The sequence below is a fragment of the Canis lupus genome, chromosome 15, assembly GCF_011100685.1.
Source record: "Canis lupus familiaris isolate Mischka breed German Shepherd chromosome 15, alternate assembly UU_Cfam_GSD_1.0, whole genome shotgun sequence".
NCBI classification, from domain to species: Eukaryota; Metazoa; Chordata; class Mammalia; order Carnivora; family Canidae; genus Canis; species Canis lupus.
Window position 1 is genome coordinate 45,523,318 of NC_049236.1, and position 14,457 is coordinate 45,537,774.

Genomic DNA, 14,457 nt, shown 5'->3' on the forward strand with positions numbered 1-14,457 from the left:
AATGCATTATTCACCATTTGGAATAACTGTTACATACTGTTTACATTGCCTGACACTAACAGGAAGGCTATGTGGTCTAGTGCAGAAAGGATTGAATGTTAAGAGGTATGAGTTCTAGATTCTCTCCTGCCATTAGCTCAGGGTGTGGCTTTGACAGGTCACTTGCTTACCCTGAGCTTCAGTATCCAAGTCTGGAAGATAATGGCGTAGTACCAAATGATCTATAATTCTCCCTTTCAAAAATATTAGTTGGAGTTCAGAACTCTATATTGATATATTTAGTAATATAAGGTAGGCTCTGGTTGTTTTCAATAATTTCTTCTTGGCTTTAAAGTCCCTGATAAATCTATTTTGATTTTTTGTTTGTTTGTTTTTAAAGATTTTATTTATTTATTTATGAGAGACACAGAAAGGAGAGGCAGAGACAGAGGCAGAGGAAGAAGCAGGCTCCATGCAGGGAGCCCGATGTGGGATTCGATCCCAGGATCTCAGGATCACACCCTGAGCCGAAGGCAGATGCTCAACCGCTGAGCCACCCAGGCGTCCCTATTCTGTTTTTGTTTTTTGTTTTTTGTTTTTTCTTTTTTAAAGAAACAAAATGATGAGTCCCTTCATTCAACTGAAATGTCATTTTCATACTTCCCTCTTATTTGAAAAATCACACATATTCCTAATGAATTGCTTTTTTAAAAAAGGATTTTATTTATTTATTTATTTATTCATGACAGACACAGAGAGAGAGAGAGAGAGGCAGAGACACAGGCAGAGGGAGAAGCAGGCTCCATGCAGGGAGCCCGATAACTCGATCCCAGGTCTCCAGGATCACACCCTGGGCTGAAGGCGGCACTAAACTGCTGAGCCACTGGGGTTGCCCCTAATGAATTGCTTTTTAAAGAATGTCACTAAACTAGAATAGCTGATAGCAAGGAGAGCTGAATCTGCAATGTTTTGGGTTCATAATAAATAGCAGTTGCTATCAATGCAATGATCAGGTCTCTTCAAAAAAAGCAAATTTTTCTTTTACCACTTAAAATTTTTAAGAATTTGATGAAAGTTCAAGGCTATCCTTAAATTATGTAAACTGAATTAGAATTGCTAGTTTATCTCTCATATACTACAAGTTTATATTGTATTTTCAAAGGCTATAAAGATAGAAATAAATCTCAAGAAAATTCTAAGAATCTCCTTTTACCTAAAACTCTCTCTCTAGATGTCCAATATACAGAGGACTCTCAAACCCCAAAATAATGAAATAGAATTACACTTGCAGTTAAAAATAAAAATTTTCTGAATAGTAAGTTGGAACCTATTACCTGAAACTGCCATTTCTAAATTGGTCATTAGAGTTTTGCAGTATGTTTATGAGAGACATATTTGTGAAGAATTTCAATTCTAATTCTCAATTATTTTCTATACTATAAATCAGAAAGCATAACCATATTTATCCTATACAACTCAATCATAGTGTGAGTTTTATTTACAGCTCCTTAAAAAGAAATTTTCCCTACCCTTAAGTTCTTGCTAGGAAAACTCATTGGAGACTTTGTTTTATATTTTGCTAGAAGGCCCTTAACCAAGGGCAGTCCAATAATCTATCAGGTGGCCTGACATAAAAAGTTCTATTTGGTGGGAGACTATAGTGATTAGTAAGTTCTATCATGCTGTCTTAGGAAATTCAAACCCATTGAGCAGTTGGTAATGGCTGAGTGAGGAGGTACTTCAAGATAAATGAACATCAAGAGAGTGATTGAGTTAGGTCAATAAAGTGAATCCAACTGACCGCTGCTGCTGAGGGGATAATAAGAAAACTCAGCTCCTCGTCTTCTAGGGATCCTCTAGTTCCCAAGAATCTGTCAGTCCATGAGACCCAACCGTCCCCTGACCCTAGGTATCCATGGGGTGATTCCTCTCATTACCATAGGAATCTCTACAAGTTCTTCCCTTACTTGAGGTAAACTGAATGAATCTCTTTCTTATACCTAAAGAATGAAACAGAAGTATTGAGAGATAAAAGGGCTCTCTAGAGCTAAAGTGGCAAGTAAATAACTTCAAGGCTTTTCCCCCACCAAGTTTCCCAGTGAAAGATAGTACAGGATAATTATTTCCATGGCAGTTGGCCAGCAAAAACAGGTTCTTTTCTTTTTTTTTTTTTTTTTTAAAAAAAAAAAACAGGTTCTATAAAACATGATGAGAGATTTCATTTTCAGCAAAGATTTTGAATGAAAAAAAAGTTTGTGTATTTTTTTAAACTAGGAAATTCTCAAACTCCACTTGGTTATGTTTATATGAGGATGAAAAGTGATTGTGACAAATGATTCCATTATACCTATGATAACATTACCAGTAATTTCAGTTGTCTGTTATTTATGGAGACTAAAGATGGTGGTGGCAAACTGAATCAAATGAAGTACCAGGCAAATCTAATTTGACCAAACATGTATTGTCACTCACTTTGCCAGTGCAAAGATGTCAACATTTATGTCTTGCTGGAATGTGTGGGATTCTGGGAGCCTCTCTGCAGCCATACAGACCTTTCACTATCAGGAATGAGCCCACTGCTGTCCACCTCCACCATCCTTTTGCCTGCATTGCTCTTTCTTATTTCACATTTGACTCTTCCAGTCCCTGCGCACACATAGACCATTTCCTCATGCTAGTCCAGCACTCACCACAGGATCATATGTATCTGCTTATTAATATTGGTCTCTCTACTATTAGATCGTAAGTGCCATGAGGACAGGAACCATATCTGTTTTGCTTTCCTTTATATCCCGAGCTCCTAGTTTTATGTTAATGCTGAATATTGTTAGATGAATACAATAGAGCCCTTGGAAGGGTCTGGTAGTGAAGTACTTGCAAAAAATCACTATGGATATAATGAGCTGTTGTATTATAGAATACTCTTATAATTGTATTATATTAATAATGTATTTATAATGAGATGTTCTCTTTATAATAACATTACATATAATTAATTGGCTTAAAGAAAAATAAGCTCTTATATAAATTAAGTATAAAATTAATATATATTAAATATAATACACATTATAGTTTATATATTAATTATAACACACATTATAGTTTATATATTAATTATATTACATTATGTTATATATGTTTTGCATTTTATCTCATTCAATAAAGAAAAAAGATATGACACTTCGTAACTATGGTAAATGGAAAGTGTGGGAAGTTTTTTAGCCAGTCCAAGAAATCAAGTATCAGCTGGCAGGCCAAATTCCTAAAAGAGGACTTGAATGACTTTTCAAAATGACATAAGAACACCCTACTAAATGTGTGCTTGTTTCATTTAATCATATTCCCAAATGACTAAGTTTCCCCATGATGAGCCCTTTATGCTCAGTAAGGACAAACAGATCCAAGGCTGAAATTGTTAGAGTAGTCATGGTATCTTGAGGAAATAATTCTTCCTATCTGTGGAAGGAGGATAAACATTTTCTCTCTTTCTTTTAATCTAGGCTGATGACAACCAAATGTGATTTCTATCTTCATAGGCAACGACCTAAGACAGACAGGCAAGCGGTGAAAAGTCACTAGCTCGCTGACAAACCAAGTTCTTCAGCTTCCCCTGAAGTGGTGACATACCAACTTTCTTCCATTTGAGCACTTTGAACATAATGGTTTCTGGCTCCACAGGAAAGAATCCAAGTGTGTTCTATATTAGTGTTCTATATTACCTAGGAGGTTTTAATAAACACTAACACTGTGAAAATTTCTACATTTCTGCATGAATCAATTCCCACTAGGAGATTTGTCTTTCCCCCTGGAGGTAGAGCCATCATCTATTCATAATCCCTCTTACTAGATTTCTCCCTCATTTAAGGCAGGATTCAATAACATTTCGTTCTGGTTCCCCCTTCTCAGAAATCCATGAAAGCCTTGAAAAACATTCTCAGCATATTCTCTCTGTACAATCTCATATCCTTTTCACCACCAGCCACTACGCTGGTAAACTCGGTAAACCCTAATTTAGACCCACGGTGTAATGCTTTCAGATCAAGCTGGGTGAACACGTTTCTTTAAAACAAAACATGGGAGGAAAGCCTTCCTCTGAATATTCGCACACAGAGGAAGCTTCATCTATTACCCTTCCGCCGTGATGGAAGAGGCAAGAAAACAATTTATGAGTCATTTCCATTCTGACAGATGCGACCATGACTGGAAATGCGATGCCTGCCAAGAGCTTTTATCAAGTAGGTTATAACAACTAGTAATAAGTGTAAATAATAAATGGCTGGAATCTTAGGGGAAACAGTGGCAATACGAAACGATTTTTGGTCCTTCTGATGGGGCACTGCCACTCTTGGAATTCCCCGCCTTCCCAGTAGAGTTTTGGCCTGACAATAAACAACAGTTTAGTACTTTATCTAATCCCAGCCAGGAGGTGAGTTCAACAGCAAGCTTTTGCAGATGTTCACATCCAATAATCTATCCATAATTGATGAAACAGGGAGGTCAGATGTAATGGCTGCTACTATTCCAGCAACAAATAAATGGTTATTGACAAAACAAGCCAGTGTGGCGCAGAGCGCGGAGCAGTGACAGGCGTGCGGCCGTGCTGGGCAGAGGCGGGGAGGGCTCCTGGATTCCTCAGCCAGCCGTGTGGCAGGCGGGCCACACTGACACATAAGCAGATGGAGGTGACTTGGAAAGGAAAAGGGAGGTTGCTGGAAAGAAAAAAAAAAAAAAAGATGAAGACAGGCAGAGGCAGAAGAGAAAATGATGAGCGAGCCCTGGGCAAGGCTGGGGACCCGGGTGAGTACAAATGTGCGAACAGTTCAGAAATGCCTTTGAATGTGTGCACTGTGATCCAGATGTCTGGTTGCTTTTATCACCAGTGTGTCTTCACTCATAGAGCTGGCTGTCAAACTGTGCAGCCTGGGTGACTCTAACACCAAAGCGCATGCACGGGACCCTCTGGTGCCCAGCCCCTCCCTCCTGCCGAAGGACATTCATCGATATTCCATTTAACACTGCAGATACTTTCTTTTCCCCATGTAAAAAAAAAAAATCTATAAAAATAATGTATGCAATTTTAACAATATTTTCAGATAAGTCAAAGATGTGAAATTCTGAAGCTAGAAAATTTCTCAAGACTGGGACTAATCCTGAAATACATACTGGTTAAAATCAGATTTACTGCAGAGGAATGTGAGTTAAAGGCAAAGTTTTCTTTAATAATAAAAAACAAACACTGCACTCCATTCACCTCAACCTAGGCAAAGAGTATAATAAATGCATTAATCGAGTATACTTTTATTGACTGAATAAAATTCAAGATATTTAAACATAAATAAATAGCCGAAACCCCACACTTCTCTTCCAGTGCTAAAAAAAATAATGTTTTTACACAGTTTACTATGTAATATTGTAAGATGAAGAATGGTAGAATGAAATGGTAGTTATTATTGCTATAGGTAGTCATAAAGAGGCTTGGGACACAGATGTTTTAAATATTAATATTCCTAAAATCACTTAAATCAATTTAACACTCTTTAGTGGTTTATTTAGAAGCGTGATTTATTTTCTACTTTGCAACCAATGCCTTTGATCAGCTCTGAAATAACATATGAGCTGAAAATAAAATAGCAAAACAAATTGCTGCTAGCATTCTAATAGTAAGCTTTAGGTTTTATACAATAAACTAGAAAACGACCATTATATTCGGCATTTTCAAATTATTTATCAATACTTAGAAATGGGGAATTATAGAGCCCAGAGCAACCGTGGAGATCATTTCCATAATAACTTGCTAGTTGCTCTGCGTCTGAGCCCTGCCATCCTCTATGCTGGGGTCCTCCCATTTAGCAACTTTGACCTGACAGGGCCATCCCTGTCTCTAATCTACCAGGGCAGAAACCTGGCATCACATCAGTCTGCCACAGATCATATTCTGATTTAAACTCTCTGTTAAGGCAACCGGGCTCTTTCCATATGCCTTGGCACCACCCCCTGCATGCGTCCCAGCCCCTGGAGTGGCATCCCCATATTGTTCTTCTTTCCTAATTTTCCGTCTTGGCACCTGGTTGGGTCCCTACTTACTGCGAGCTTGGAGACCTACCTTGTGGCCTCAGTATGCTCTCATCAGGAGTCTAAGTCTCAGTCCCTGTGGCTGGGTGCTTTTCACTTGCCAATGGCAATCACTACCATTTATAGAGCAAAAGCTACATACGTGTGAAGTGTTTTATATTTATGATACATTGAATCTGCACAGAGCCCCTTGAGATAAATATTAATATTCCTATTGTACAAATGAGACAAATTAAGTACAGAGAGGTTGTGTAACTTGCTCTAGTACACACAGTCCTAGGGTTGGAAAAGAAGAAAAGATTTTAACTGGGTTTATTGGGTTTCAGATCCTTCTTATTTTGTTCTTAAGCACTATGATATGCCTGCTCCTGGATAACCCTGAGCATGATTGTGGCTGACCTAGACCTTCGCTTACAGCTTACCGCGTACTGGCACCATTCCCAGAAGCTGTTCTCCACTCGCCTACAGGGGTACCCACTGCAGCCCCTGGCTGACATTCTAGATGCTAACCTCATGCTTGCCTGGTTACAGCTTTATCTATTACCAGCTGCTATATTTGCATCACAGGGACTAATCATAATAGCTAATAATTGTTAATACTGAGTATTATTCCTCTGCCTGCACGATCCTCTTTGGACTTAGAAAAAAACCCTCCTCACTCTATAGAGCCTTCCACAATACTACCCCTAATCTCTCTAATTTGGTTTCTATTCCTTTGCTTCCCTTTTGCTTCTCCTCAGCCTCATCAGCCCCAAACCTCCAGATTTAGACTTGGTACCTTAGAGCTTTGGACTTGACCTTTTACTTCTACATGGAAGGTACTTCCATCATCTCTTGCAACTGCTGGATGTCTCTCCTCAAATGTCAACTTCTCAATGAGGTCTTCTCTGATCACGTATTGAAAATTTCCTCTACCTGCCACTTCTTGTGGGGTAGCACTCCTGAATCATTCCTTTCTACATTTTCTGTTCTCTATAGTGCTTATTATTGTCTAACATATGATCTAACTCACTTGTTTATTATGTTTCATCTTCATTGTCTTTATCTAATGGGATGGATGCTCTGTGAGGACAAAGATCTTTGTTCTGCTGTTGATATATTCCAAGCATCTAGAACAGAGCCTAACAATAGGTGCTCTAAAACTATTTGCTGGATGAATGTGTCAGAGATTATTCTTAAGACTACACACGTTAACTAGCTTAATCTTCCCGACCCTCATGAATAGACATTATTATGATTCTTATCCCTTTTTAAAGATGAGAAAACTGAGGCATGTAGAAATTAAAGCCAAGAGGCCAAGCTTATCAAGTGGTAAGTGATCAAGAAAGGACTTGAAGCCAGGCCATCTGATTTCAAAGATGACACACTCTTATCTGACTCTTTCTCCCACCTCAGTGCCAAGATGCTGCCTGACAATGTCACCATGCAGGCTAAGTCCCAAGTTCTAGCTCCTTTTGGTACCACCCATCTTGATGTCAATCAAGAATATAACAATGACATCCTGTAACAATGTTGTGAAGTAAAATGAACTTGATTTAACAACATGCCCAAGACCAAAGAGCTTGTGACAAAACCATAGCCAGAACCCAGAATGTCTGACTCCTAATTTGGTGGTCTTTCTTGCACTTTCAAATCCTATTCTGAAGATTCTAATGATTGCCTGAATAGTACTTCTCTATTTCCATATAATCTATTATAATGAACAATTAAAAAGTAATTTTGGCTTTGTAATCTTGTAACAAATATTAATGATTACTTACATAATATTTTAAAAGGAAAATGTTTATTTTGGCAATATCTGTGATATTATAAACATATAAAATGAACATAATAAACAGTCACTCTGCTGTAAGCTAATATAAGCTCATAGGGAAAATGAATATGTTTAATTAAATTTAGGAAAAATGTATAGTTAAATCATTTGCAGTATAATAATAAAGACCAATAAACCATTATCTTTTTACTATTCCATTGGAATTTTCATCAACAGGCTAGATTAATAAATATCATCTTCATTTTACAAAGCAGGATGCTAACAGATTTGTGTATGATCTGATAAGTCAGTGATGGCAGCAGGAGTAGCATAATCCTTGTACAAGCACAGCAAATCATACTTCTATTAGTCTGTAATATTCACCAGCATTTGTTGAGGGAGAACAGGATGGCAGACATAGTTCTAAGGACTTTTTGCATGCTAACCCATTTAATCCTTCCAACTATTCTATGACTTAGTTGCTAGTGTAATCTTCATGTTGCAGGTGAGGAAAAGGAGGCACAAGAGAGGTGAAGTAACTCACCTAATGTCACAGGATTAGTAGTGGCAGGGCCAGGCTTTTGAGTTAGGTGATGTGATTCTAGGGGCTGTGTTCTTAATCATGACATCATACTATCATAATGGTTAAGATGGTAACAGAGAGCATGGAAATCTACCAGAATGACCCTATCTCTCTCCTCCTATTTGATTTTATACAAAATTATAAACAGTCTGCCCTACCAAATATTTCAGCTGAAAATCTGACAAATAGGATTATCATCTTTCCCTTACATTTGCTGAGTTGCTAGTAGATGGCAAATTTGCATCAGTAGCAAAAAGAGATTCAGGGTTGTAGGAAAAATATGTTGAACATACTGCCTTTAAAAGAATTATATTACTTTTTCTCCTTACAGATGTATTATCTCTAGTGATGATAGATATTTTATTGTCAACAAAACATCTAGAGAAAACAAGGCAAATTCAACTCTATGGTTAAGTCATGATCAGTGAAGAATCCATGGTACCCCATTATCTATGCCAATGGAAGGTAAGAGAGAGATGGGAAATGGAAATTCGAGGTGAGGATTCCTGACATCTTTTTCTCTAGAGAAGCCATAAAGCAGTGGGTCATACCTAGCCTGCTGCCACTTGCCACTCCTAGTTCATGTGTCCCCAAACACTGTGCCTATTCTGACCTGGCCTGGCAGCAGATGGGTTCAACTGTCATTCAGTAATAATCGCTATGGGACAAGAATAAGAAAATATTACTTACACCAACCAGTAGAATTCATTAAATGGAACAGATGAGAATGTTATTAAAAATGGATATATGTGATTTGTGATGAGACTTAACAAATGAGTTTAAAAACATCTTATTAGGGCCCCTGAGTGGCTCAGTCACTTAAGCATTCAACTCCTGATCTTGGCTCAGGTCATGATCTCAGGGTGGTGAGATGGAGCCTGTGTCAGGCTCTGTGCTCAGTGCTGAGTCTGCTTGAGATTCTCTCTCTCTCTCCTCTGCCCCTGCCCTGCTTGTGCTCTCTCTCTCAAATAAATAATTAAAAAAATAAAAATATCTTACTGATAACTCCAGCAGTTCCAGCAGCATTAGCTCCTAGGAGTGTGGCTCCAGCCTTGGTTCTGCATTTGCTAGCTTTGTGACCCTGAACAAGCCATTTAATCTAAGTCTTAGCCTTGTTCATGTGTGAAATGGGAGTAAAAGTAAATAGAAAATACTTATAAGATCTGCCTGTCAGGGTTTGTGTGAGTACTAAATGAGGTAAACCGTGTAAATAATAAGGTTAGGTAGAGTTATAGATCCATTGCATACAAAGGTACGCTAGTTGTTACTGGCCTTCGTGATGATGCTATTCTATTAGTTAGGTCTCATTTGATTTCATGGGACAGAAACCACCCCAATCTAATTTAAGCAAAATGGGAAACTAGGTGCTCAAATGCCACTAGGAATTGCACTCTCCATTTCTCATCTTCATTTCTCTCTCTGTGTTAGCCTTATTCTCTCAGCCACCACCTTCCAAGGCTCTGGAAACATCCAGGCTAACTCCTCACCAAGGAAGACTGGCTCCCATTTTATTTATTTTATTTTTAAAAAAGATCTATTTATTCATGAGGGACACAGAGAGAGGCAAAGACACAGGCAGAGGGAGAAGCAGGCTCCCTGTGGGGAGCCTGATGTGGGACTCAATCCCAGGACCCTGGGATCACACCCTGAGCCAAAGGCAGATGCTTAACCACTGAGCCACCCAGGTGGCTCCCATTTTAAAAACAAAACAAAACAAACTTATTAGATAAGCAATCTGATTTGCTGAGCTTGTTTAGAGATCCTCTCCTAGAGATTTGCTTCTTAGGGATAAGTGGTGGTGGTGAGATCTGTAACCCCAAGGTTAGAGACAAGACCATAGCCAGCAGAAAGTTGAAAGAGGGAATGGTGCAATGTTCTGGGAAGGTGAAGACAATACTTGTCCTCCAAATTGCTATTAAAAATTCTTCTGCCTAGCTGCTTCTCCCTCTGTGACTATCTCCTTTAACACTACTATCCCACCTTGCATTACTGAACAAAAAGTTTCAAATTCATCTCTGTCTCCATCCTGTCTCTGTACTTTGATCTACTCAGCCAGAATACATTGTAAAATTTCTTTCAATGTGTCCATTATGAGCTATGCCACTACCACCTGAGTTCAGGGGAGTCCTTAAATTGGTCTTCCTTTCTCTACTTTCTCTTTTCAGTTTGTCCTACACACAACTGCCTGGCTGTCTTCTAAAACACATTCCTGCCTTACTTAGGCCTTTGAGGATCTTATCCTACCACCCTGTCCTTCCAACTTCCATCCTCAGCCTCAGTCCCTCAACACCGATACTCCAGGGTGACCAGAATGCATTTTCTGCCCTCCTGGGCCTTAACTCATGCTGCTTCTTCTCCATTGAGGTGGCAGCTACCATTTATCTTGAAAGGTTCAATTCAAATGTCATCACCTCAATCTCCAAATGAGAAGAAGCTTCCCTGTTGCTTTTCTAGGTCTTGGTTCCTATTAAAAGTATGGCACAAGTATGTGTTGGGTGTCTATTTTTCCAGTGGACAATGCAGTCTTGCAGCATGGTAAGAAACTACTTGAGCATAAAGAAATTGCCCAGACGTATTATTCAACAATGTGTACCAAAGAGAAGTTTAAAACAAAGAAGGGTCCTTCATTAACACAGTTATTATCATTTCTTGCTCATATGGATTTTGACCAGATTTACTCGTGATACCAAAAACCCTAGGGCTGTATTTTTCTCCCCATTTTATTGTTTTTGCTTTCTTTTTTTAAAAAATTTTATTTATTTATGATAGTCACACACACAGAGAGAGAGAGAGAGGCAGAGACAAAGGCAGAGGGAGAAGCAGGCTCCATGCACTGGGAGCCCGATATGGGATTTGATCCCGGGTCTCCAGGATCGCGCCCTGGGCCAAAGGCAGGTGCTAAACCACTGCGCCACCCAGGGATCCCATTGTTTTTGCTTTCTAATTAATATGATCATTTTTTTATGTTATCAGATTGTCTTTAAACGCCCTTTAATACCTGTTAAGCTTTTAATAACTTTCTTTGGTGTTTTAGTTGAGACGAGCTGCTGAAATGACTGACTGGTATGATTAAGCCCATGCTGAAGGTTTTTATTATAAACAGTCTATATACAACCTACTGAAAACATTCATTAAAGTCTTTAAATTTTTAAGGGAATGGAAAGAAATAGTAGTCTACTTTTTCCTTATTACAAAATCAGTATATGTTAATTATAAAAAATTTGGGGAACACAGATCCATCATTCTCCCCAAAATAGAAAATTAAAGTCATCCATTATTCTAGCTCCCACAGATAACCACTGAAAACAATTTGGTGTTTCTAGTATCTTCCTATATACATTGTACATACAAGTTGAAGCCAAATCTTTGTATCTATTAATAACTCTACAAACAATATTATACCTAAATATTTGCATATATTAATAATAATTTCCTGCAGATGAATTCTGAAATGAGTAATCCTTGAGTCATGCAAAAAGTGTACCTTTTTCGAAAAGAACAAAGCTACCATTTATTGAATGCTTACTAAGTGCCAAACACATTACTATTTTATCTCATTTAGTCCCAACAGCAACTTTATCCTGCTTATTCTACAGGTGTGGAAAGGAAGCTTAGAAGTCAAGTGATTTGCACAGCTGTAGTCAGCAATGTCTTTGTCCATCCCATAATCTCTGCAGCAAAGGCTGCCAATGCCAGGCCCTGGAACTTCCTGTCCAGTGGCTGGTCTATGGCCAACTGGAACCTTCACTTAGTATCCCTAGAAGCTGCTCTCAACCAATGACGGATAAGAAATGAGGAATAAATGCACCAGTCCCTTTGTCCCTCTAATAGGATAGCTGATCTGTTCCTAGCTATACTGTTTCCCAGAGTGTTCTAGCAAGACTGAGCTCCATTTCCCCATAGTGGCAACACACCTTCCATGGCTTCCTTCTTTTGCCTGACTCCCCTGCTAGCAGAACCTCTCCTAAATAAAGCATCTATGTTCAAATCCATGTCTCAGAGTCTACTACTGGGGAAACTCAAATCAAAAAACATCAGGATGGTTAGTCTCATGACACAAAATGTTCACCTATTGTGGCCCATGCTTTTTGCAGAAACTTTGTGAGTTTGAAGAAAAATTTTGAAAATGTATATTTCACCAAGAACCATAAGGCACATTCCCTGCAATCAAAGGTATTCTGTAGCCAAGTTACTTTATGTTATTTGTTTTGAAACTGGTTAGCTGTTCTTCTCACAGCAGGATGCACTTTTATTCATCTGTGCATGGCCCCTCAATTGTTTTTGTTTTTTATTTTTTTATTACTTATTCTTTTTTACTCTTGTTTTTATTAAAGTTTTTCCTTCATCACTCAGTATATGTTAATTATATGTTGATTCAGTCACATGGAAAAGAAAAGATGTTTTATATCAAGAAAGAAAGTTTGTGGCCTAAATTATATAAAAACTGATTTTCTAGCCATAAAACAATTGTTTGAATTTTTTTAATACTAAGTGAGCTGTAACCTCTCCACTCTTATCCTTTTTCCTCTTATAGGCCTCTGACCATGTGTTCCTGGAGATTGTCTAAGGAGAGGGGTTGGCCTGAATTCAGCTCCTGAATTCTCACCCACCCTGGCACTCTCCATATCAGCTTTCACTTTTTTTTTTTTAAAGATTTTATTTATCTATTCATGAGACACACACAGAGAGAAGCAGAGACATAGGCAGAGGGAGAAGCAGGCTTCCTGCAGGGAGCCCGATGTAGGACTTGATCCTGGACCCCAGGATCACGACCTGAGCCAAAGGCAGATGTTCATCCACTGAGTCACCCAGATGCCCCTATCAGTTTCCACTTGTAACCACAGTTCTTGGGGCTCACATCCTTGCCAACTTTCACCTTCAATACTACTTGACTTTTTAATTTTTTGCTTCTAAGTTGTGATTTTATGTTAAAGAAAATTAACCTTCTCCCTTGAAATACAAACAAAAGCCATTACACACATCTAAACAATCAATTCTTGATTATTCAGGAATTGAATGTTATTTTGTAGATTGGTTAGTTTCTCTGTTATCTTCCATCTCTTTCTCTATCCCTGGCCATGATCATTACCATTTAAGAAAAAAAAAAAAAAAAAAAAAAAGAGGGTTAACAGAAGACATTCATGGGAAAAGTGGAGACAACTTTAAACAAGACCATTTTATTAGTTAACTAATTAGCTAGTTAACTAATTAGCAAATATTTTATTGAGGAGAAAGTTGAAATTGCTAGATAAAACTATTTCTTAAGTATTTGGACTGAATATTGGGAGTATGGAGTTAATGTTATTTTGAAAGTCTAGTATATGTTATTTTTATTGGGTGCTACTTATAATGAATAATTTCTAAAGTCAATATAGGTTAACTGAAGATCAAGTAATTGTCTATCCTACAGATATGTTTGAGATTACTATATATGTTTTAGATGTTGAATTATACTTCGTTTTCCTTACGAAGTTACCCCTTCCATGTCACAGAGGGAAAACTATAATTTGGCTCAATGTATAATGACTTAGACCTACACTATTGTCTAACACACCTAATCCTATAATCATCTTTGGGTTCTTGCAGGTGTGATGCCTCTTCTTTTGCGGCCACTGGATCAACGTGTGCTAACAGCTGTGCCATTGCCTCTAGGTCTGTCATACAATTAGTCTTATGATGAACTATGCAGGTTGCTTTATTGCTCCAGAGAACATTTTCATATGCTAGGCCTTGAACTTTAAAGAGTATACATACATTATGTTCCATATGTCACTGTTCAGCATAGTTGATTAGAGTACTCAATTTTTGGAGTTTAGAAGTTCATCCTCTTTAGAATGAACCAAACAATAATTATCCTTCTCTTCATTTTCTCACAAAATGAGTATCAGAAACTTTTGTACTATTTCTTAAGATGTGAATGACTGGAAACAAACATTTCAGCTTTGGAAAGAGCTACTCTAGCAGTACTCTTCTTTTATAATGAATAATGAACATCACCATGAAGTTTTGGCTAATGTGGTGTTCTGCATCTCAAGGGGATCCACAGCCAAGTTTCACATTTCAAAAACAA

General features: G+C 38.0%; 1 protein-coding gene across 5 annotated transcripts in view; it reads right to left on the reverse strand.

Moving 5' to 3' along the window:
- The window catches only part of TTC29 (tetratricopeptide repeat domain 29), a 243,319-nt gene that overhangs the window by 127,442 nt on the left and 101,420 nt on the right, over positions 1 to 14,457 (reverse strand). The window contains exon 9 of one of the 5 annotated variants that reach the window (XM_038558953.1): positions 4,192 to 4,688. The exons of the other annotated variants lie outside the window; for them this stretch is intronic. Within the exon in view, the coding sequence (XP_038414881.1) occupies positions 4,389 to 4,688 (300 nt within the window). The 3' untranslated portion in view covers positions 4,192 to 4,388. Of the gene's footprint in view, positions 1 to 4,191; positions 4,689 to 14,457 lie in introns of those variants that run through there. 5 annotated transcript variants of the gene reach the window in all.